General features: G+C 39.0%; 1 protein-coding gene across 2 annotated transcripts in view; it reads left to right on the top strand.

Annotated features, from left to right (window-relative positions):
• CCDC80 (coiled-coil domain containing 80) overlaps window positions 1-21,775 on the top strand; it is a 37,980-nt gene extending 16,205 nt beyond the window's left edge. For both annotated transcript variants that reach the window (XM_056793459.1, XM_056793458.1), the window contains exons 4-8: window positions 6,749-6,885; window positions 11,127-11,275; window positions 18,608-18,711; window positions 20,355-20,435; window positions 21,251-21,775. In XM_056793459.1, the coding sequence (XP_056649437.1) occupies window positions 6,749-6,885; window positions 11,127-11,275; window positions 18,608-18,711; window positions 20,355-20,435; window positions 21,251-21,597 (818 nt within the window). In that variant the 3' untranslated portion in view covers window positions 21,598-21,775. The remainder of the gene's footprint in view (window positions 1-6,748; window positions 6,886-11,126; window positions 11,276-18,607; window positions 18,712-20,354; window positions 20,436-21,250) is intronic.
• The last annotated feature ends 1,368 nt before the right edge of the window (window positions 21,776-23,143 follow it).

Raw genomic sequence — 23,143 nt, 5'->3', positions numbered from 1 at the left:
GGGCTTGCCACCCCTGAGACCTGGCTGGCCTCTTTGGCCCTCTCTGTGATTACTGTCCAGCCTTGGGCAGGGAGTGAACCCTCTGGGGCTGGATTAAATTATAGCTGTGAAGTGCTTGGAAGTCTTTTAAAGAAAGGTGTACTTGAACTGCAGGCTATTTATATTTCCAACGTTCTTTGCAATTGGCAGCATTTACTCCCTCAGCTTTTGTCCTATGAGGGAAGGTGCACTGGCTAAACTAAGGCAAAAAACAAATAACCAATGACTACAAAACCTTTAGATGACTGTTTAGGCAGGGAGTTACATTAATATCCGATTATAGAAGAATACTCCAATGTAGAGAATTGTTCCAGGTGATGATGGAAGTCATCCAAGCCCAGCTGATTCAAAATGGTACATTTTTTATACACTAAACCCATACCTAAAGCATATTTTAAAAATGTTATCCAAATATGGCCTTTAGAAAATCAATCTCTCCTCCTATCTCAACAGCTATCTTGGTCTAAATGTTATAAGTATCTTGTGTTGCTGGGACAACTTTACAACATAATTCTATTGCCTTTTGGACATCTGGATTGAATGTGAATTGTATGCATGCCTATGTTTTCTTTCTGCTGCATGGGGAACCGTGGACTGTGATTTGTATTTTCCCCCCTCTTTTGGATGACAGATTAGGCCTGCTTTTTTGAGGAACTTTTTCTCTTTTCCTTTCTAAATTTCTGGATGCCTCTCTTTCTCCTCATTTCTCATCTGACTTGAAAGGAAAGCCTACCACGTGCACACTTCTTATCCAGAGCTGAGAGAACAGCTATGGGAAAATAAGAACCAGCTTGTACCATCATCCAAAAGTTTGAGCAAAACCCTGGCCCTGACCAAAACTCAGTTGGAAATTGATCAGATGGCTTTAATTTTCCATTTTAAAATGTTTTCAGGCACTTTTAGCCTTTCCAGATTTTAAGTGAGCCCAGAAGGAGAGGGTCTCATCCAATTCCAGTGCCATCTGTTCATGACATGCCACACCCTAGCATGTGCATTCAAGAGGCTGCTGGCATCTAGGTAGCATGTACCTAAGGACCTAGACTAGGGTGTAAAATGGAAGAGAGACAGAGACAGAGACAGACAGACAGACAGACAGACAGTCAGGGAGACAGAGAGAGTTATTTTTTGCTTGAGCAAGTTCCAACCCATCAAGATGTACTAGGGTGGTACAAGGAAGCCTAGAAACTATCCCTTTAAGGCATGAGGCTGGGGTTAAAAGAGTCCAATCTTTAAAAGAATTTCTTTGCTGTCAGCGGTATTTAAAAGATGCTAATCTCAGATGAGAACATATGAGTATATATCAGAACAATGGAATTAAAGGGAAAGTGTCCTCAAGGGAAAAATGGCTGGCTGCAAATTCTGTTCAGTAGAGGGACAAGATAACCCTGGTTCCTTTTTGGCAATACAGAAGTAATTGTTTGTTTCCCTCCCATTGTTTATTGAATTTGGAGATGAACAGTGTGTAATAATAATATTTGATAGGCCAGTTTCTGAGAACAAGAACATAGTGGGCCTTTTAAGGAAAGAAGGTCTTAGGCAGCTTATAGGAGGAAGATAGGAAGGGTTTTGGTAGAATATAGAAAAGAGAAAAGTGGAGGATGTGGTTTAAGTAGAGGGTGAAATGAAAATATGAAGAGGAATGAGAGAGATGTTTAAACCAGGTGTGGGCAAAAAAAAGTGCCACAGGTAATATTTTTTATAAATAGCAAAGGGGAGAATGGCAGGATGCATCATTCTGGTAGGTAACACTTGGAACTACCCTCTTTCATGCCTCAATATTTTCTCCCCTAGATAAGTTATGTGATGTTCTAAAGTTGACTCTATCAGGGGTCCAAGATAGATTAGAATGCATAGATACTTGTTTTATGGTTGAGTCATTTCAGTCCCTGTATGACTCTTCGTGATCCCATTTGGGCTTTCCTTGACGGAGATACTAGAGTGGATTGTCATTTCCTTCTTTAGTTCATTTTACAGGTGAGGAAACTGAGGCCAACAAGATTAACTGATTTGCCCAGAGTCACACAGTTAGTGAGGCCAGATCTGAACACACAAAAAATTTTAGATATAATAAACATGGAATCAGGAAAGACTTTCTTCTGTTGCCTCTTGCTCATATCTATTTCCCTAATATGATATCCTCAATATGAATCCTATCAAATTCTGGTAGTTTTAATTAGTGACTCAGTTTTCTCTTCTGTAAAAGAGGAATAATATCTATACTGACCACCTTTCTCTGTGTCTGTCTCTCTGTGTCTTTCTGTGTCTCTGTCTATCTCTCTCTCTGTCTCTCTCTCTTTAGTATCTAGACTGTTAGGCCAGAGTGGAATAGATATAATTTACCCATATTTTAGCAAAGCCTCAAAGTTTCTCATATTCTTCTTGGAAACAAAGTAAGAAATATAAGTTAAAGGTTGGCATGGTTCAGAGGATCTGGAAATGGTTGCATAACAGTTATTCTTAAAAAGTTATGGTCAATGTTTTCATGGAAAGAAGTCTTTAGTGGAGTGACTTAGGGAACCTTCTTCTATTCAATAGTTTTATCAGTGCCTTGGATAAAGACATGGATATAGAGATGCTACATTTGCAGATGACACAAAGCAAGGTGGGGATCACTAATACTTTTGATGACAGAGTCAGAAACCAAAAGGATCTCAAAAGACTAAATCTAATAAAATATAATTTAATAGGGATAAATGTAAAGTTTTAAACTTGGGTTCAAAAAATCAACTTCATAAATACAAAATGGTAGAGCCAGGGCTAAACTGAAATTCACTTGAAAAAAGTCTGGGAGTTTTAGCAGATTTCACCTCATTGTGAGTTCAAAAGTGTTGTGGCAGCAAAGAAAATTAATTCAGGTTGTGTTCATTGAGGCATAGAAACCAGAAGGTTGGTAGTCTTGCTGTACTCTCAATCTGCATATTTTAAGTACTTCTAAGCACCATATTCTAGGAAGGACATGTATCACACTCAGAGGCTGGTGACCTAGATGGTAAAGAAACTTGAAATCATTCCATTAGAGGATTGGTTGAAGGAACTGGGAAGGGTCAGGCTGAAAAAGAAAAGATAGAGGAAGGGAATAATAGCTGTCTTCAAATGTATGAAGGAGTATCACATAGAAAAGGTATTTAACTTGTTCTATATTGTCTCATAATGTAGGACTGGAAGAAATGGGTAGAAGGTGAAAAAAGGCAAGTTTTGGTGTGTGTGTGTGTGTGTGTGTGGCCTTGAGTCATAGAGGGTGCCTCCTCATAAGGCGTTTTCAAGAAAGTTTAGATGACCATTTGTCTCCTATTTGCTCCCCCTTTTTCCATGTTACCCTTTGAGAGGGGTAGTTCTACTCCCAGGCCATGCCAGACCTATTGCCAAAGGGGTCTATGAAATAGATTTCGTCAGGCCCTTGTATTTGGATGGGAAAAAAATGACATCTTTATTTCAATATATTTTCATCGTAATTCTATTCATTTTAATTTATGCATTTAAAACATTGTGAGAAGGGATCTCTAGGCTTCAACAGATTTCCAGAGGGGAAGAACATAACATGAAAAAAAGTTAAGAATGTCTGCCTTCTAGAATGGAACCTGGAGCAAATCGTATGTCCAAGGCTGCCCAGCATTTAATGGATGTTTTCCATCCCACACTGGGACAGACAATAGAATGGCTGAAACACCACCACATGAGTTAATATAACCCATTCCATACTAAACAGAATAAAATTTGGAGGGTTGTACAGGAAGTTCCCAAAATGCATATTTGCAACATGCTATGGATGGGAGAACTGTGGATGCTCTCGGATAAAGTTTCACCTCCTTTGCCAAGCTTGTGGATGTGTTTTCATATTGAAGCCGACCTCTCTTTCTCCTGGTGTTGATTTAAATATAATTAAAGACACGACCATCTTTTTTGGCAGGAGCTACTGGCTGGAGGCAAGAGCTGTCCCAAGACAGACACAAGAATAACTTAACACCCAACTTGGTCGAGTTCTAGACTTGTCTATCATGAGTAGAACAATCTGGCTGTGGTCATGGACTGGTCAGCATTTCCATCGGTTTTCTTTGGCAGCTTTTGCTACTTGATCATGACTATTTTGGTATACGAGTTTCTCTGACACGAGAGAGAATTTGCTGTGCCTCCATTTGATCGGAGTATCTTAGCCAAGTTTTTGGTTGGAAGGAAAGACCAGATCATGAAACTGAGCTTCCTATCTCTCACTCTTCTGATCCCCATTTGTAATGCTATAGTTCAAAGAAGGAGGGCCTTAAAAAAGCTGATTCTGGGACATCTTTAGCCTTGGGAAAGGGTGGCGTTATAAGGAGTTTGTTCCTGGCTCTGACTTTCATTCAAAATTTGGCTACTTAACTGGCCAGGATGTGGGAAACTTGGGAACTAAGAATAGCATATTCTCCCTAGGTGGTACTCAAGGGAAGATTTGTTCAGTTTTGCCATCAGTATACAAAATAACTGCGAAACATTATTTTTACTTAGCTCTTTGCAGTTTACAAATGTGTTGTTTTTTTCCTCAAAACAACACTAAAAAGTAGGCAATGTTCTCTCTATTTTAGTAGATGAAGAAAATGAGGTTCAGAGTGGTTCAGTGACTTTTCCAAAATCATCTCAATAGTGACTGAGTGATGGGAAAGGAGTAGGACAAGGAACAAGCATTTTCATAGTGTCTTCTAGGTGCCAGGCTTCACAAAGCACCTTTATAAATATTTTCTCATTTGATTCTTACAACCACCTTGGAAAATAGATGCTATCATGATGCCATTTTAGAAATGGGTAAACTGAGGCAAACAGAAGTTAAGTGAGCTATCCAAGGCCAAACAGCTAGTAAGTGTGTGAATCTGGATTTGAACTCAGGTCTTTCTGACTCCAGGCCCCATGTTTATCCACTGTCCCACTTAGGTGCCTCCCATTGTTAGGGAAAGAAGGGACCAGGATACAAATCTAGACTTTCTGACTCCAACTCCATTGTTCTTTGTATATACCATGCTGTTTACATGATGGGATTGCAATTATTGATTTCTGATTTACATTTTTTATAAATGATTTGTATTATAGACTCATGACTAATATTAGCAAATAGTGTGATGAAATGCTGGCAAATGTTTAATAACTGGCTCTCTGGGAAAAACACCCACATGACATACTTACTTTTTAAGTTTAATCTGCATTATTAAGATTTTCACCATCACTTCCCTAAGCCTAGGCAATCAGCAGAACGATAAATTGGGCCTTGAATTTTAACATTTGCTGATTTCCAAGGTGTACATGCTCGTCCTGAAAAATTTAACCATCAGATTTCAAGAGAGCCAGTGGCAGTTGGCTCCAGCTCACCCCTGCTTTTATAGCACTTCTTACTCTTCAAGAACATTATCTCACAAGGTTCTTGTGTTCATATAGGAAGGGCAGGGACTGTTTCCCTCCTATTATAAGTGAAGAGATTGAGGTCCAGTAAAGTACGGTGGCATAAGATCATGGAATCTAGCACTCCAAGAACCCTTAGAGACCAGGGGTCTCTTAGATCCAGGGGTTCTTAACCCCCTGTGGGCCATGGACTCCTTTGGCTTACTGGTGATGCCTATGGGTGCCTTCTCACACTCAGGCTTTTCAATGCATAAAATAATAAAATAGGAGGACAAAGGAACCCAGTTACTTTGAAATATAATTATCCAAAAAATATATTTTTTAAGTTCACAGATCTCAGACTAAGAACCCTGTGTCTAGTTTAACTCTCTTATTTTACAGATGAGGAAACCGAGGCCACCCAGATATTAAAGCTGAGATTTGGGAAGGGGCCCTCTGATTACAAATCCATTTTAGCATTTTGAGATAGGGGCTCGGGAATTAGGACCTAATGCCAGTAGCTCTAATTCCTGTAGCTTTTCTGCTATTCCACACAATCCTTGGGCAATAAAGACTTAAAATGTATGATTCTAACTTTTGTTTTAAAATTTTTTTAAAATGCAGGGAGGGGTTACAATGGACACATTTGGTTGTTTAAACCCTTACCTTCTGTCTTGGAATCAATACTAGGTATCGATTTCAAGGCAGAAGGGCAGTAAGGGCTAGGCAATTAGGGTTAAGTGACTTGCCCAGGGTCACACAAATAAGAAGTGTCTGAGGCTAAATTTGAACCCAGGACTTCTGTGTTTCCGAGCTTTGTGTTCCATTCACTGAACCACCTACCTGCCCCTTTAAACCTCTATGATGGGTATGTGTTGGTGTCCTTTTTTTTTTCTTCCTCATACAACCACAAAATAACAGTCATAGTAATAGCTCACATTCATATACTGCCATAAACTTTACAAAATGCTTTCCTCACAGAAACCTTGCAGGTAAGTCCAAGAGGTTTAAGTATTATGAAAGTATATAAGGACTAAATATTATGTCTCATAGGCATAACCTACCAGGAGGCCACCCCAATAGTTCTGTCTCACCCCCATCCCATTTGTTGTTCTTTGGTGTCCAACTTTTTGTGATTCTGTAGGAGATTTTCTTGGCAAAGACACTGGAGGGGTTTGCCATTTCCTTCTCCAGTGGATCAGTGCAAACAGAGGTTAAGTCATTTATCCAGGGTCGTACAACTAGTGAGGGTCTGAGGCTGGATTTGAACTCAGGTCTTCCTGACTCCAGACCCAGCACTCTATCTACTATGGAACCCCCTTGCTGCCATCTACTCCATGCTCATGCGTATTTCATCTCCTTTTAGATAACGAGAAACCCATGAAGGTATTAGATGATGAGGACTTGGTAGATCAGCATCTCATCAGTGAACTGAGGAAGGAATATGGAATGACGTACAATGATTTCTTCATGGTGCTGACTGATGTCGACATGAGAGTCAAGGTAGGGCGCTGTGATGCAGGGTGCCGTACCCTAAAACTACAAATGACTTCCTTTGCCTGGAATGCATGTCCACTCTGTATCCTATGTATTTGCTGCTTTGGATTTAATATTTACCCAATGTTTCTCTTAACTTTCCTGACTACCCTCATTTCTATCAAGGGCATGTGGGTTTGGGTTACCTTTCAGAAAATAAATGGTTGAAAATACAAACTTGTTTAATGAATCGCTATGGAGGAGGGGGAGGGAGAAGAAGAAGAGAGGGAAGCTAAGGAGGAGAATGAGAACAAATAATGATGAGTAGATCATGTTGTGGAGAAGGAAGAAGAGAAGGAAAAAGAGGAGGAGAAGGAGGAAGAAGAGGAGGAGGAGGAGAATGAGAACAAATAATGATGAGTAGATCATGTTGTGGAGAAGGAAGAAGAGAAGGAAAAAAGAGGAGGAGAAGGAGGAAGAAGAGGAGGAGGAGGAGGAGAATGAGAACAAATAATGATGAGTAGCATCATGTTGTGGAGAAGGAAAAAGAGAAGGAAAAAAGAGGAGGAGAAGGAGGAAGAAGAGGAGGAGGAGGAGGAGAATGAGAACAAATAATGATGAGTAGCATCATGTTGTGGAGAAAGAAGAAGACAAGGAAAAAGAGGAGGAGAAGGAGGAAGAAGAGGAGGAGAATGAGAACAAATAATGATGAGTAGCATCATGTTGTGGAGAAGGAAGAAGACAAGGAAAAAGAGGAGGAGAAGGGGAAGAAGAGGAGGGGGAGAATGAGAACAAATAATGATGAGTAGCATCATGTTGTGGAGAAGGAAGAAGAGAAGGAAAAAAGAGGAGGAGAAGGAGGAAGAAGAGGAGGAGGAGGAGGAGAATGAGAACAAATAATGATGAGTAGCATCATGTTGTGGAGAAGGAAAAAGAGAAGGAAAAAAGAGGAGGAGAAGGAGGAAGAAGAGGAGGAGGAGGAGGAGAATGAGAACAAATAATGATGAGTAGCATCATGTTGTGGAGAAAGAAGAAGACAAGGAAAAAGAGGAGGAGAAGGGGAAGAAGAGGAGGGGGAGAATGAGAACAAATAATGATGAGTAGATCATGTTGTGGAGAAGGAAGAAGAGAAGGAAAAAGAGGAGGAGAAGGAAGAAGAAAAGGAGGAGGAGGAGGAGGAGGAGAATGAGAACAAATAATGATGAGTAGCATCATGTTGTGGAGAAGGAAGAAGAGAAGGAAAAAAGAGGAGGAGAAGGAGGAAGAAGAGGAGGAGGAGGAGAATGAGAACAAATAATGATGAGTAGCATCATGTTGTGGAGAAGGAAGAAGAGAAGGAAAAGGAGGAGGAGAAGGAGGAAGAAGACGAGGAGGAAAGCAGATATTTATCAACAGCATCACTTCAAATGATGAAGGGAAACAGTTGAATTGCCTTAGTTTGAAAGTGTAATCAACACTATGGAGGACAGTAGTCACTTATGGAGTCATCTCTTTGGCTCTGGATTGAGGGATGCCATCTACAGCTGGTGCCTTATTGGTAAGCAGAAGCAATAAAGGAGGAAGGGGGCAGCTGGGTAGCTCAGTTGATTGAGAGTCAGCCCTAGAGACAGGAGATCTTGGGTTCAAGTCTGGCATTAGATACCGCCTAGCTGTGTGACCCTGGGCAAGTCACTTGATCCCCATTGCCTAGTCTTTACTACTTTTCTTTTCTTAGCCCTTACCTTCTGTCTTGGAACCATATTGGACCCAAGGCAAAAGAGTAGTAAGGCATATTAGGGACAAGATGACAATGATAATTGCTTCTTTCTAGCTGGTTTTTAGTTTTTAGAGGAAGATTTGGCTATTCTTTTACATCCATAAATATTTAATTCTTTTCTAAAGATCTCTAATTTAAGATCCTTATTAGCTCCAATATCCTATGATCCTATGACTTGTTGAAAGCAAATATATGTGGATAGCATCATGCTACCTCCTAACTACTCTCTAGATCAATATTTCTCAGCCCCAAACTTAAATATATATTTCAACCAGGTAAAAGACTTAAATTCCCTCCTGTTGATGGCTCCCATGGGACTAAGTGGCTTAGAAAATGGGGCCTAGGAAACTGGGAGGAATAGATAAACAGGGAGAAGTGGGATCCCATCTCAGTTCCCCAGACATGATTGTGTCATATCTTTTCCTACTAAATATTCACATAGACAATTCTTACAAATATTTTATAGGGATGAGGTAGCAGGTATGTAGGTTGATTGTAATTCATATTTTCTCAGCCACTTTTTGGTGAAAGAGCACACTGCTTAAATTTTTCAAATTAAAAAACTTCATTTGAGATACTCTGGGTGTTTTTTAACATTATTTTGCCCAGGACAGTTTCTTTGAAAGGCACAGTATCAGGATCACTCTCCCTTCCCCAGTGAATTTTCTAAAATAGTATTGCTCCTAGATAATACAATATATCAGGTACTGAGGACTCAAGTTCAAGTCGAGTGATTTCACTATTATTACTGACAAAATAAATCACTATAAAACATCAGTAGATTAGTTCCATGTCATGTCTTTTTCTTGATCTCTCAGTTAGTTGGATCTCACACCAAGCTCTTGGTGAAGTACTTTTTTCTTCAACTATTTTTTCCCCTGATTCCATTAATGTGACTGCTTATAATCTGTCCTCTTTCTCGGTGGTGTTTTGTAAATGAGTTCTCACTCTAATTTTGCTTTGTTTAGTCATTTTCAATCATGTCCAATTCTTTTTGACCCCCATTTGGTATTTTCTTAGCAAAAATACTAGAGTAGTCTGCCCTTTCCTTCTTCAGGTCATTTTACAGCTAAGAAAACCCAGGAAAATGGTTAAGTGACATGCCTAGGACCATACAGTTAGGAAGTATGTGAGGCTAAATTGGAACTCAGGAACGTGAGTCTTCCTGACTCCAGGCCTGCACTCTATGTGCTGTACCATGTAGCTGACCATTTCGTTACTATTTGTGTTTGTATTTTGTGATTAACTATTTGCTGGATAATGTGGTTCCTGGGCTCTTTTGGTCTCTGTTGCATTGATTAAAGTTGAGAAGAAATGTGATAGTGTCATTGTTTTTATCCATTTTCTCTTTTTCAGTCATTTGTTTGTTCATAAAAAGTCTAAAAGGAACTCCTAAGTCACCCACAATACCATCCTCTCATCTTTATTTTTTCTTCCAGTTTGCTGTTTACTTTGGCCTCTGCCATGATTAATTGATGATCTAAGTATACACAGATAATTGGTTGCAAGATTTCAGTTATATCTTTTATATAATTATATATATGATATATATAATTATATAATAATTTTATATAATCAGTTATTTCTTTTCTGTCAAAATATATATGACTTTCTATTTCCTTATATCATTTGATATTTGCCTTGTCCAGTGCTTACTTTTTTTTTTTAACCTTTTACCTTTCATTTGAAAGTCAATACTGTGCTTTGGCTCCAAGGCAAAAGAGAGGTAAGGGCTAGGCAATCAGAGTTAAATGACTTATCCAGGTCACACAGCTAATATCTGAGGTTAGATTTGAACCCAGGTCTTTCCATCTTTGAGCCTGGTTCTCAATCCACTGAACCACATACCTGTCCCCTCTGACTTTCTTTTTGATTCAGAGGCATAAAACTACCTCCTCTACAAGCCTATTTCATTCCTTGATCCTGAGTCATATTTTCTAGCAGATTTAGTTTCTCTTGAGTTTCAAGAACAGTTTCTCTGCCTCTCTCCTTCCAGCCTCTACTTCTTTCTCTTCCCTACCACCCTTCTGGTCGAGAGAGAAGTTTCTTTTTGCAGGTCTATTACCTTAGGTAGCCTCAATTGAGTAATTTCATTCCCTTTCCTGTGTTAAATATGGTTTTCCTAACGACTTTTTCTTTTGTCAAGGGTATGAGAACCAGCTCAGTATCCAAGGCAGGGGAAGTGAAAGTGGGATATATTCATGGTGAAGTCCTTTGGGGGTAGGTGGGTGATTTCACACTAAAAAGTGCTCTGTAAACCTGAAATGCCCTTCAAAGTATAAGCCATGATATTTCATTGATTCAGGATCTCAAAAAGGGAGAAAGTACTACTGTGGGGGGATTAGTTAAATTGGCGAGTCCCAATACTTCAGTGTCCATGGCTACATTCAGAAGTCATGCCACACTGGGCAGATTGGGGGTTGGAGATCCAACCCCTGGATGGAAAAAAGCTGTCCTAATGAATAGCTGGATATATTAGTCTCTAAATTGTCCTTTTCCCTCCCTTAAACAGCAATACTACGAGGTTCCCATAGCAATGAAGTCTGTTTTTGATTTGATTGACACCTTCCAGTCCCGAATCAAAGACATGGAAAGGCAAAAGAAGGAGGGTATTGTCTGCAAGGAGGACAAGAAACAGTCACTGGAGAACTTCCTATCCAGGTACGTCCTTTGGCCCTCAGAAGAGGCTTGGTTTGATTTGACTTTAAATCACCTTATGTGATTATGTCGAAGTATCACAATTAAAAACAAACAAACAAACAAACAAATCGACACAGGTAGCTTTGTAGGTTTTTTCCCTTTCCAAGAGAACAATGTTATTTCTAAGAATTATATGGAAAACTGTCAACTGAGAATGCATTTTTTTCTCTGATAATTAGAGAAGACATTGATAATGAACATGATTGGGTTGGATTTGGGGTTGTACTGCTGACTCCTGTGATCCCAAATCAGTGATTTCTCTCTTTCCTGGTCCTTATTGGCACATGACAGATTTTCCTTGAACATGAATTGACTCACCAGATCTCAGTATAGTTGAGTTAGAGGCAATTTAGAGATCATCTAGTCCAGTGATGATAAACCTTTTAGAGACAGAGTGTCAGCCCCCACCCCCAAGACCAAGTACCATGTTGCCCTCCCCATATGCTGAGTACTCCCTGCCCTCCCCTTACTCCACATAGGGAAGAGAGGAAGAACTCCAATTGGGCTGCTGGGCCAGGGGGCAGATGAAGTGAAGAATGTCCTCAGCAAGTGTAGAGAAGGGAGGGGAGTGGCCCCAGTGCTCCAATCCCCTCCAGCTCTGCCATTTGTGAGCTGCCCACCTTATCCTCTGTGTGCTCCCATTGGCAGCTGGGCAGAGGGGCAGGGGAGAAGGGGAGGGGAACAGCTCCACCTGAGTCCTTCTGCCTTTCTAGTAACAAATTTTTTTGGGGGGGGGGAGTTGCTTTGTGCCCACAGAATGCTCTGCATGCCATCTTTGGCACCCTTCCCATAGGTTTGCCATCACTGATCTAGTCTAACTCCCATACTTTATCATTGTTGTTGTCATGTCAGACCCTTTGTGACCCTATTTGGGGTTTTCTTGGTAAAGATACTGGGGTGGCTTGCCATTTCCTACTCAAGTTCATTTTACAGATGAGGAAATAGAGGCAAATAGGGTTAAGTAATTTGCCCAAGGTTATACAGCTAGTAAGTGTTTGAGGCTGCTTTTTAACTCAAGTCTTTCTGATTCAGACCTGGTACTCAATCCACTGCGCCACTACATTTTACAAAGAGAAATCTGAGGGCCATAGATAAGAAATTACTTGCCTGTGGTCATAATGCTGTTAAAAGAGAGACATGGAACTTGAACCTAGGTCTTCTGAATCCCAATCCAACATTCTTTCCATTATATAATTCCACCCCTGGTCATTAGGTTCTTTGATCCCTTCCAGCTCTTCAAGAAACACCATAGTGGGACCTCATAGTAGATATATCCTGACCTAGTATTATTCATAGGAAAATAGATTTGGAACTCTCAGGGACCTTAGAGATGATCTCATCCAACTTTTCATTTGACATATGAAGAAAATGAGGTGTAGAGGTATTCTGACCTTTCTCTCTCTTTTTTTTAAACCCTTACTTTCTGTCTCTATAACTCTGAGCCCAAAAGGCAAGGGCTAGGCAATGGGGTTTACGTGATTTGGCCAGGGTCACATAGCTAGGAAGTGTCTGATGTCAGATTTGAACCCAGGACCTCCAGACTCCAGACACCCAGCTGCCCCTATTCTGATTTTCTAATGCTCACTCCAGGAATGTCTCCACTGCAATATAGTATAGTGCACTGTATACTGAAAATGAGGATGTGGAACTTCCAGAACTTAGTGGGAAGAGTATTACAGAGATGGCAATGTTAATACCACCACCACCACTGCTGCTGTAACTATCCTAATGCTTCATCTCTCCTCAAACCCTCTCTGCCCTTGTTCAATGCTAGACCATAAAGATGACTTGATCTCTTAGGAGCTTGAGAGAAGAACCAGTTATGGCTATACTGATTACCAGAAAGTAAAGAATGCTCAATAAAGAGGAGAAGTCTTGTATTCAACCTAACTATCTCCTTCTCCCTACTTTCAGTCTTATCAAGGAGTTTCCCCCCTGCTAGAGCATCTCTATAGTCTGCTCCTTACTTCCCCCTAAAAACTAGGATCAAAAATACAATTTCTGTCTTGCAAATTCTGGGCCAAATTGGAAGGGTTTGGAGGTGCTGCTCCCTTTGAAGGGATAGGATAGTTTTGAATCTAGAAGGTCCTGTCCTTCTCCTCAATCCAGTTATTTCATCCTTTACTGCCTCCTTTTCCAAGCCCTGTTGTTCTTGGAAATTAAAGCAAGAGTGGGTACATTATTATGATTCCCCTTTCTTCCCTGATCAATAACCAGGAGAGCAGTTGTCAAGTCATAATTATCCCAATAAGAGCCTTTTTATCAACCTGGAAGGAGCTCTAAGGCTATGTAGTACAACTCTTATATTTTAAAAGGGGGGAAACTGAGAACTGAGAGAGAAAAATGAATTTACTCCAGTTCTTGTCACTAGTTGAGGGGAAAAATTAGGGAGAAAGCCAAGATCTCCTGCCTCTGGTGTTAGTACTTTCCTCAGGCCTATATATTCTCATTTGAGACTAGTAGACAACATAGCTAGTCTAGTCTTCAGTGACGTTCATTTTGTGCTGCTATTACTTATCTCTCATTGAAAATGATACCATAGGTATTGTATCAACTATCTTGGTATACCAGTAAGATATGTAAATACATCCACAACTTAGAGTTTTTCATTTGGCAGAGACACCATGCCTTCCAAAATAAGATTCAGAACTTATATCATATCTTGGAGAATCAGCCTAATGGAGGCAACCAAGCAGAGCTCTCAATGTACGCCCCCTGGAGAAAGAGGCATTACTTAATATAGAAGCAACTTGCTGTTCATTATGTCTGAGACAGTAGGTCTTGAGAATCACATACCACAAAAATCAGGACTTCATTCAATGGAATATTTAGGTACACATGCCAAAATACACATCACCCAAAAACACTCCACCAAGGGAAGACTTCATAGCTTTGTGTGAGGCCTGGGTTAAGTTGGGTCTGGGTTAGATGGGTGAGTGTCGGTCTGGCAAAATTCCTAGAAAAGCAAGAGGATGTACAGAACAGAATGGTTTGACCCTGAAAACAGTCAGTAATTTATCTTTCAGAAATGCCTGGCAACTCTGCTCTGCTCTTCCTACTAGCAGAGCACATCATTTCCCCCACTCTAAACATTGATTATGTTTTCTTTCCCTTTTAAGAAAAACAAGTAAAAGAAATCACTCTAATTTAGTGGTCATGGTTCTCAGGGATTTCATCAGGCATTACAACATTTGTAACACTTCTCCCCAATCCTACTTCTCAACATTGAAGGTCATTTTTTTCCTACATTGCATATTTTTGTTTTTGGTGTCAAACCAGTGGAACTTTAAAGGCAGAGAAAGAAACAAATATGAAAGGGACTGTCTTTTTTTTTTAATTAACACTCTGATCCATTATAATCTTCCCATTAATTTAGGTAAAAGGCAAGGCATATTTTCTCCAATAAATGTATCCCAAATATCCTCAGGTTCTACTTCTTCATCTACATTGTCATCATCTAAAGTCTAAATGAATGCCCTTTTGACTTATAAGTGTAATGGACAGGGCACAAAATGAGTTCGGTGGACATGATCTCAGCTTCCAGAATAGCATTTATCAAATCCCCCCGGAACTTGTTTGTGATAAGGATTATGTAAGTAAATAAGTAAGTTAGAATTAGAGATTAAAAGATGGATGCAAGGCAAACTGTGAAGGTGGAGTCAAGAAGATTTTAGTAATTAATTGGAAATCAGTGGTAAAGAAGAGGGAAGAGTCAAAGATAATACTAAAATTTCTTCTTTTAATGATTAGAAGATGGGATGAATGGTAGTGCTATAGAGAGAAACCATACAGTCAAATGGAAAAGCAAGGTTGGCAGATAAAAACACTATGCAGTTTTGGACATATTGAGTTTGAGGTATTGATGATACATCATGGTATGGATATCATGTAGGCATTTGGAGGCACACGTGTGGTGCTTAGAAGAGAGGAGACAGATGGAAAAATATTAATTTGGAAGCCTATATGTAGGTGGTGATTGAAACCAGAAGAGTGAATGAGATATTTAAAGGAGAGAGTAGAAAGTGTGAAGATAAAGTCAAGGGGAGATCACTGGTAAAAATCTATATTACGAGTTTGGGGAAAATGTGAGGAAATAGTAAGAGAGAAAAAAAAACAATTAAACAACAAGGAAGATATGGATAGTCTCTGAAGAAAGTATCTACTAGGAAGAGTAGTAGCAGTGTCAAAAGCTAAAAAGAGTCAAGGTATATGAAAAACGAATCAAAGTCACTGGCTTTGTTGGTTGGGAGGTCATTGGTGACCTTGAAGATGGCAGTGTTGATAGAATTTGGGGTGGGGCTAAGTGCCAGATTGAAAAGAGTAGTAAGGAAAGTGGAGGTTTCACATATAGACAAACTTTTTTTCAAGAAGTTTATCAATGAAAGGAAAGAGTTGGGAAAATAATTGGATAGGTTGGAACAGTCCAGGGAAGACTTAATGAGAGGGGAAAATCTAGGCATATTTTATAGATGGGAAGTAAATGAATGATAAAGGAGAGACTGAAGATGCATTAAAGAAAGTTGATGATTGCAGGAACATTTTCCTGGAGGAGACAGGAAAGAATGAGATCAAAGGTACAGGTAGACTGATTATCCTTAATGAAGAGTTAGTCAGTCAGTCAATATACATTTATTAAGTACCTATCAACCAATTACTAACAACTCAGAAAGCACCTACTATATGCCAAGTGTTGGAAAAGGAAATGGCAAATTGCTCCAGTATCTTTGTCAAGAAAACCCCAAATGGGGTCACAAGGAGTTGGATACAACTGAAAAATGACAGAATGAATGTGCCAAGCACTGTACTAAGCACTGGAGATACAAAAACAAAAAAATAGTCACTGCTTTCAAAGAGGTCACAGTCTAGTTGGGGAAACAATATACAAACCACTAAACAGGATATATACAGAATAAGTGAGAATTAATTATCAGAGCTAAGGATTCTTATATGGATATTTCTTTTATTACTGGAGGGAAAAAGGAGAGCTATTGATGTTGCTGGAAATTTTGTGGAATTGAATAGAGTACAATTTTCTCCGTAAAACAGGACACTAAGTCATATAATGTGGAAAGTATGAGTAAAGGTAGGGATGAGAAAAGAAAAATTTGAAACAGTTACCATGGAAAATTCCAGATAAGTGATGAAGGTGAAGGGTTTTCAGATAACAAAGAAACCGATTTAGAACTGGAAGGTCATTGAGTCCAACTAGAGAGCTTTAGAGTCCTGTTCAGGGTTCCATATATAGTCAAAATCTGAGGGAAGATTTGGGTAAATGTCTTCTTGAATCAAAGTGCCACACTCTGTCCACCCTGTGCTGCCCCAGGGCAATGATCTAGCTAAATATATGTGTGATAAATGCCTAATGGGTAAAATAATCTCAATTTTGTCACTTTTTCTAGTAACACATGAGTCTTGAATCAATAATGAAGGAACCCTATGGTAGGGGTTTCCAGGAATGAAAATACACAATTAACAAACATGGTTGATTGAGAAGTAGTGAATTCTAGGGTTGCAGTTAGTGTAGCATTTAAGTTTTAATAGGTATAAGGCCAGGTTAAGTTCAAATGCAATAGATAACCAACCTAAAAGGATAGGGAAGGGTAAAGATATGGAGAGCAAAGAGTGGGCTTGATATGATATGGGAGAAAGATGGAAAGTTGTGATCATCTAATCAAATATTAAAGTTCTAGATCATGGAAATGGTGTCATGTTCCAAAGTTTGACACATGTAGGCTAATATGTGGCTGACCAAAGCCACATTGAATAAAGTCAATAGAGAAAGGAAATTATGTGGTTATGTTGTTAGAGAGGCTGTCGGCATGAATAGTGAAATTCCTACAGGTAGGACTTCTTAACTTACCCTGTATCATAGACTACTTTATTGTTTGCTGTTGGGTCATTTCAGTTAAATGTCTAACTCTTCATGAGCCTACTTGGGATTTTCTTGGCAAAGATTCTGGAGAGGTTTCCCATCTACTTCTTCAGCTCATTTTATAGATGAGAAACCAAGGCAAACAGGATTAAGCGATTTGTCCAGGATCATATAATTAGTAAGTATTTGAGGCCAGATTTGGATTTAGGAAGATAAGACTCCTTGACTTCAACATTCTATCCACTGTGCCATGTAGCTACTCTATAAATTCCCTTAATTCTCTAGTAAAACTATTGGAATCCTTCTCAGAATAATATGTTTCAATACACAAATTAAAATACATAAATTTATCAAGGAAACCAATTATATTTAAATTCAGTTATTGATTTTTCTAAAATGTCCATGGACTCCAGTTTTAAGATTACCTCTATATAGATGGTATCAGAGGAAGACTGCAATGGGGATGAAATCACTGCCAATGGAGAAAGTAGGAGAGCAAACTGGACTTTAGTAGATAATGGAAACAAAGTAGAGGATAAGAGTGGTTTAGGTGGATTGTTCAGATTTCAAAAAGGAATTGATAGTGAACGGTGATAGCAGAAGAAGAGTCAGTAGCAAGACTATGTCTGGTTCTGTGAATTGCAGGAATGTATTGGTGGTACAATGGATAAAGTGTCAGATATGGAGTCAGGAAGCCTCATCTTCCTGAGTTCAAATATGGCCTCAGACACTTAATAGCTATGTGACCCCGGGCAGGTCACTCAACCCCATGTCTCAGTTTCCTCATCTGTAAATTAAGTTAGAAAAGGAAATGGAAAACTATATCCATATCTTTGCCAAGGAAGTCCCAAATTGGGTCTTAAAGAGTCAGATACAACTTAAAAAACAATCAAACAACAATATGAATAAATTCCATTGGAAAGAATTGTAAGGGATACATGCCCTTAGGGAAGGTTTCAGTTAAAATGGAGATGCTAACAAAATATTGCTCGAAAAGTTGAAGACTTCAGATGAGCTTGTTGAAAAGAGAGCTGGCAGTTCCAAAAAGGTACATTAGATCTGGGCTTGGATCTGGGGGAATTAGGATGGAAAGGACATGGGGAGTAGTAAAGCTGACTAGAATAGAACAGAATCTTTGGCAAGAGGGAGTATGGTCATGGCACTTAAAACTTTGGTAGTGAAACTAGGTGACTAGGTTTGGAGAACCAGTAAATCAGAAAGTAGATTGATTAAAGATAAAGATAAAGGCTTGCAGATTAAATCTAGCCACAAGTTAAAAATAGAATTTGAAATGTCAGTGTTTCATGGATGCATATGTGACTTCCTGTGTAAAAGTGAGAGGTGGCCTTTGGGGCCTGGAATGGGGAGGGAAGTCATTTAGGGCCCCAGCAAAGCCTAATTCTCCATTGCTTACTTCCCAGATTCCGTTGGAGGAGGCGATTACTTGTGATTTCTGCTCCTAATGATGAAGACTGGGCATATTCACAACAGCTCTCAGCTCTCAGTGGACAGGCTTGCAATTTTGGTAAGAAACCATGCCATTACTAGTTCTGTAGACCCTTTTCTTGTCTTCTATTTTAAAATAGTAAAAATATAATGCTTTAAAGTGCTTTTTTTATATATCGTCTCATTTGAATCTAATTTAAATCTTGTGAGTTAAGTATTTTAAATATTAAACATATAATATACATACACATATATGTATATGTATATATATGTATATATATATACATACTCACACACATTTCCTTATTATAGCTGAAGTAACTGAGGTTTAGAGAGGTTAAGCTACTTGCTTGTAGTTAAATGAATTAAATAAATTATAGGTAAAATGTCTGAAGCATAATTTGAACCCAAGTCTTCCTGATTCCAAGTCCAGTATCCACCAAGGGAAGGCATAAGCCCAGATCATTGAAAAATCTCCTTGGTCTAGATAATAAACTTCTGGGAAGTGCTTAGTTTTCAGCTGTGACATATACACAAACATTTATCCTGTAGATAGAATCATTTCCATAAGGGAAATGTGAAGGGAAAAAAAAACTAACAGTTTACATTTATTTTGTTTATTTCACAGGCCTGCCTGCATTTGAAAATATATCTCCCATAATGAATATGCCTGATATTTGAGTAGGAAGCAATCTTGCCTGTCAGAAATACATTTACTGAATGTACCGAAAGGAAATGAGAAAAAAAATATATATATGTGTGTGTGTGTGTGTGTGTGTTCCACCCTCACCTCAAACCCCTCCCCCCAAAAAAGCTTTATCTGCCTGAGTTTTGTCCCCTTGACAAAAGAGGTCCATTTTCAGTCTTCCCCATCCTTCATCCTTGGGCCACAGAGCTGACATGTCTTATCAGATTATTATTACTGTCTGGCTTGAGACTTGTCAGAATCTTCAGACATCACAGTACTATGCCATGATAGGCTCCTTGTCCTTACGGCTTTTTGTCCATGGTATGCCTTTGTCGCCTCTATCTTTAAAAGGGTCCCAGCAAGGCACCAAGGCATGACCTGCCCTCTCTTTCCTAAAATTCCACTGGATATCTGAAATCAAGCTGTGCTTTTCCCAAAGGTTTCCCTTTGGAATTCTTAAAATAACCTCATAATGCCTTAGGGCACACTGAGTTGTGCTAACAGGCTTTTTGGTGGATTCCTAGGATGGCTTCTCTATCAACTGTCTCTGGATGACCCCACCCCCCATCCCAACCTTTCCTCTGGATGGAAGTTAATGAGAAAAGCTACTAAGGGAAGGCACAGCAATTTCTGGCTTAGCTTCCTTCCAAGTACCAGCCAGCCCAAAGAATCTCAGACATTTTAATGAACTAACTGCTTCATGTCTTGTTTCATCATTCCAGAGAATGCAAACCACAGTTTAAGACTAAGTTCTTCTATTTCAATCTTTAAAAACAGTTGAACATTCCTCAAACACTGATATTAATTCCAAGAGTCAAAGGATATGGCTTTTAGTATTTTTCCCATTTAGGCATTTAAAAAAAAATTCTGAAGCCTAATGCATGAATGAATTATTCACCTCATTTTGTTTTTAAATATGTGTTAGCTCTGGAAAAATATCTTGAATGCTCAGCTGCAAAATTCCAGGAAGTAATAGATGGTTCCTATTTGAAATATATTGCTATAAATTATCTGTGACTCTTATTTCTTCCCAGGTCTGCGCCACATAACCATTTTGAAGTTGCTAGGCCTTGGTGAAGATATTGGGGGAGTTTTGGAATTGTTCCCAATCAATGGTAATTTGTTTTTATTTTAAATAATTGACTACTAACAAAGTTAGTGTGCTTATGTATACATACATATATATGTATATATAAAAAATATATTTTCAATACCAAGACAATGTCAAAAAATCAATACTGTTTATTCAAACTGTCACTTAGAAAATTAGGTAATAATATCTATTTCCTCAATTTAATTTAGTTTCATTAGATCTACTATTTTTGAGTATTATTTTCCGCCTGCCCCCAACCTTAGCCCCACATACATGTTTGCTGATGAAAAACTCTTGGCTGTAAAGGCAAAAGCTGAAAGAATGACTTTGGTTGCCAAGAAATGAGTTGCTACTCTGATGGGAAACAAGTTCAGGAACATGGACAATATAGTCTTTGTTTAGGATCAGCTTAAAAGAAATGAATCTGACCGAAGTTAAATTGAGTCTGATTCTACCTTTTCTAACATTCCTAAGAAAGAGACATGATGTGTACCAAAGTTCATTACTAATGGTATTGTACAACAGAAGGAAAGATGAGCTAACTAGAAGCCAAAGGAGCATTTCTCTTAGAGCCTGAGCCAAGGTGATAACCACACTGGGGTATCTTGGGGCTTTGAGGACACATGACCACAGCTGTAACTCATGCCTTCCCCTCCCCCTGCCATTTTGTTACATTTTTATGTGCTCTATAACTAATGCTGATGTCTCCATATGGCAAAATTCCTGCCTATGCCAAAAGAAGGAAAAGTTAGTTCCCTACTTCATTCTACCATATTGTTTTTCCCTGAACTACAAAACCACAATTCACTGATGACTTCCATTTTAATCCTATTCTAGGAAGCTCTGTGGTTGAACGAGAAGATTTGCCTGCCCATTTGGTGAAAGACATACGGAACTATTTTCAAATTAGTCCTGAGTACTTTTCCATGCTTCTGGTTGGGAAAGATGGAAATGTCAAGTCCTGGTATCCTTCTCCAATGTGGTCCATGGTGATCGTATATGACTTAATTGACTCCATGCAACTCAGGAGACAAGAAATGGCCATTCAGCAGTCACTGGGCATGAGGTGCCCTGAAGATGAGTATGCTGGCTATGGTTACCATAGCTATCACCAAGGCTACCAGGATGGCTACCAGGATGATTATCGTCACCATGAGGGTTACCATCATGGATACCCTTACTGAGCAGAACTATGTAATCTTTGCCTCCTTTCTATTTCCCAACCAATGACCCCTGCAGCTGTTAAAGTCACTTATGGCCAGCTATGTAAAGAAATTTCTTCAAACAGCTTAAACTGCCCTGCTTTTTTCTTACAGTGTTCATCCAAGACTAAATAAATAGCAGACTTTTGCTTTCCCCAAAGTGCATGAGTCTTTAAAAGTGAAATAGTTCTAAAATAGTAACTCCAAAGTTTTAAAGTAACAAACTTCTTTTTGTGTTTTCTTTAGCTGGAGGACGTCTTATTCAGTAATTGTTCTTTTTAAAAACCAAGATGATTTTCCTTTATTTCCTTCAATGATGGACATTGTGTGGTAGAGAGAAGACTGTAAAATAAGCATTCTGATACTTTTTATTTTTTCAACAGTATTTATTGGAAAGTGAGAATTTTGTATAGTGATGAAGAAGATTAAGTAAAAGCTCATAGCCCAGATTATTTTAAGAAGGGTGGATGAATGCGAATACAGTTGGATTCTTAATAACTTTTTGAGTGTCTGTCAAAAAGAAACTTTGCTTAAATTCACCAAGTTTTATATTCATATTTTGAGTTTCATTCATAAAACATGTCAGTGAAAGAGAGATTACAGCAATTTGGTGAAAAACTGATAAGCAAAGGGAATAGTGATGCCATGTGACTTTGGCTACAAAATGGCCACAGTGACTCCCCGTGTGAGTTTGGAACTGCCTCCTTGCAGTCTCATATACCTGCCTCCTAGAGTCTCCCTACTTCCTGCTGTCCATTTAGAGTTGTATCAGAAGGCTTTGGGGAGCACCACATTTACTCAAGGAGGAGAAAGGAAGTAAGAGTTCCAAAATCTGCCTCAGAATTTAACAAAGGGCATACTGCCAGCTATCTAGCAAAGGTGTGATAGCTTTGGCCGTGGAAAGGCCAGACCCCTCCTATCACATGCCATGTCCGTGTTTTATTTGCTTCACTGGGCCCCCTATTCATCTGGTGCGTTATGTAGAAGAAAAGGAAGCAAAGAGTCTCCGTAGCTGTCCTTGTTTCTCACATCGGCAGATGTGTCCTACTTGGATCTTAGTGAAATTAAACATGTGGGAGGGAAGTGAGCTGTTTCTCAGAAGGTGGGCTTTCTTTTTTTCACTATATGATAAAATGAAATGTGTATTCATCATTCATTCAACAGAAGTCTATTGAATGTCCGCTGTGTGCCTCATTAGGCTATCTGAACAGTTTTACTCAGTTCTACTCTCCTGACTGCCCCGGTCTGCTCCTATAACAGGGATATGCATTGGTGATTGTTATTGCCCACAATGAATCCCAGAAAAGTCATGGTATTATTAGCTAATCATAATGAATGGGTTAATACTAAATAAGACCAATGTTTGTATGTTGTTAGCTCTGTCATGACTGCTATCTGAAGGACTTTTAGCATCAAACAAAAGCTTAAATGGAAACCCTAGATCTAAGAAAAGAAAGAGAGCTTGAAAAATCATCCATCCATTTCAGTTTTATTCCTTCAAAAGACAGAATATTATTGTCCTCTCTTT

This window comes from Monodelphis domestica, chromosome 4, assembly GCF_027887165.1.
Source record: "Monodelphis domestica isolate mMonDom1 chromosome 4, mMonDom1.pri, whole genome shotgun sequence".
In the NCBI taxonomy this organism is placed as follows: Eukaryota; Metazoa; Chordata; class Mammalia; order Didelphimorphia; family Didelphidae; genus Monodelphis; species Monodelphis domestica.
Note: the sequence above shows the minus strand (reverse complement) of the source record. Positions and strands in the feature narration are given on the sequence as shown.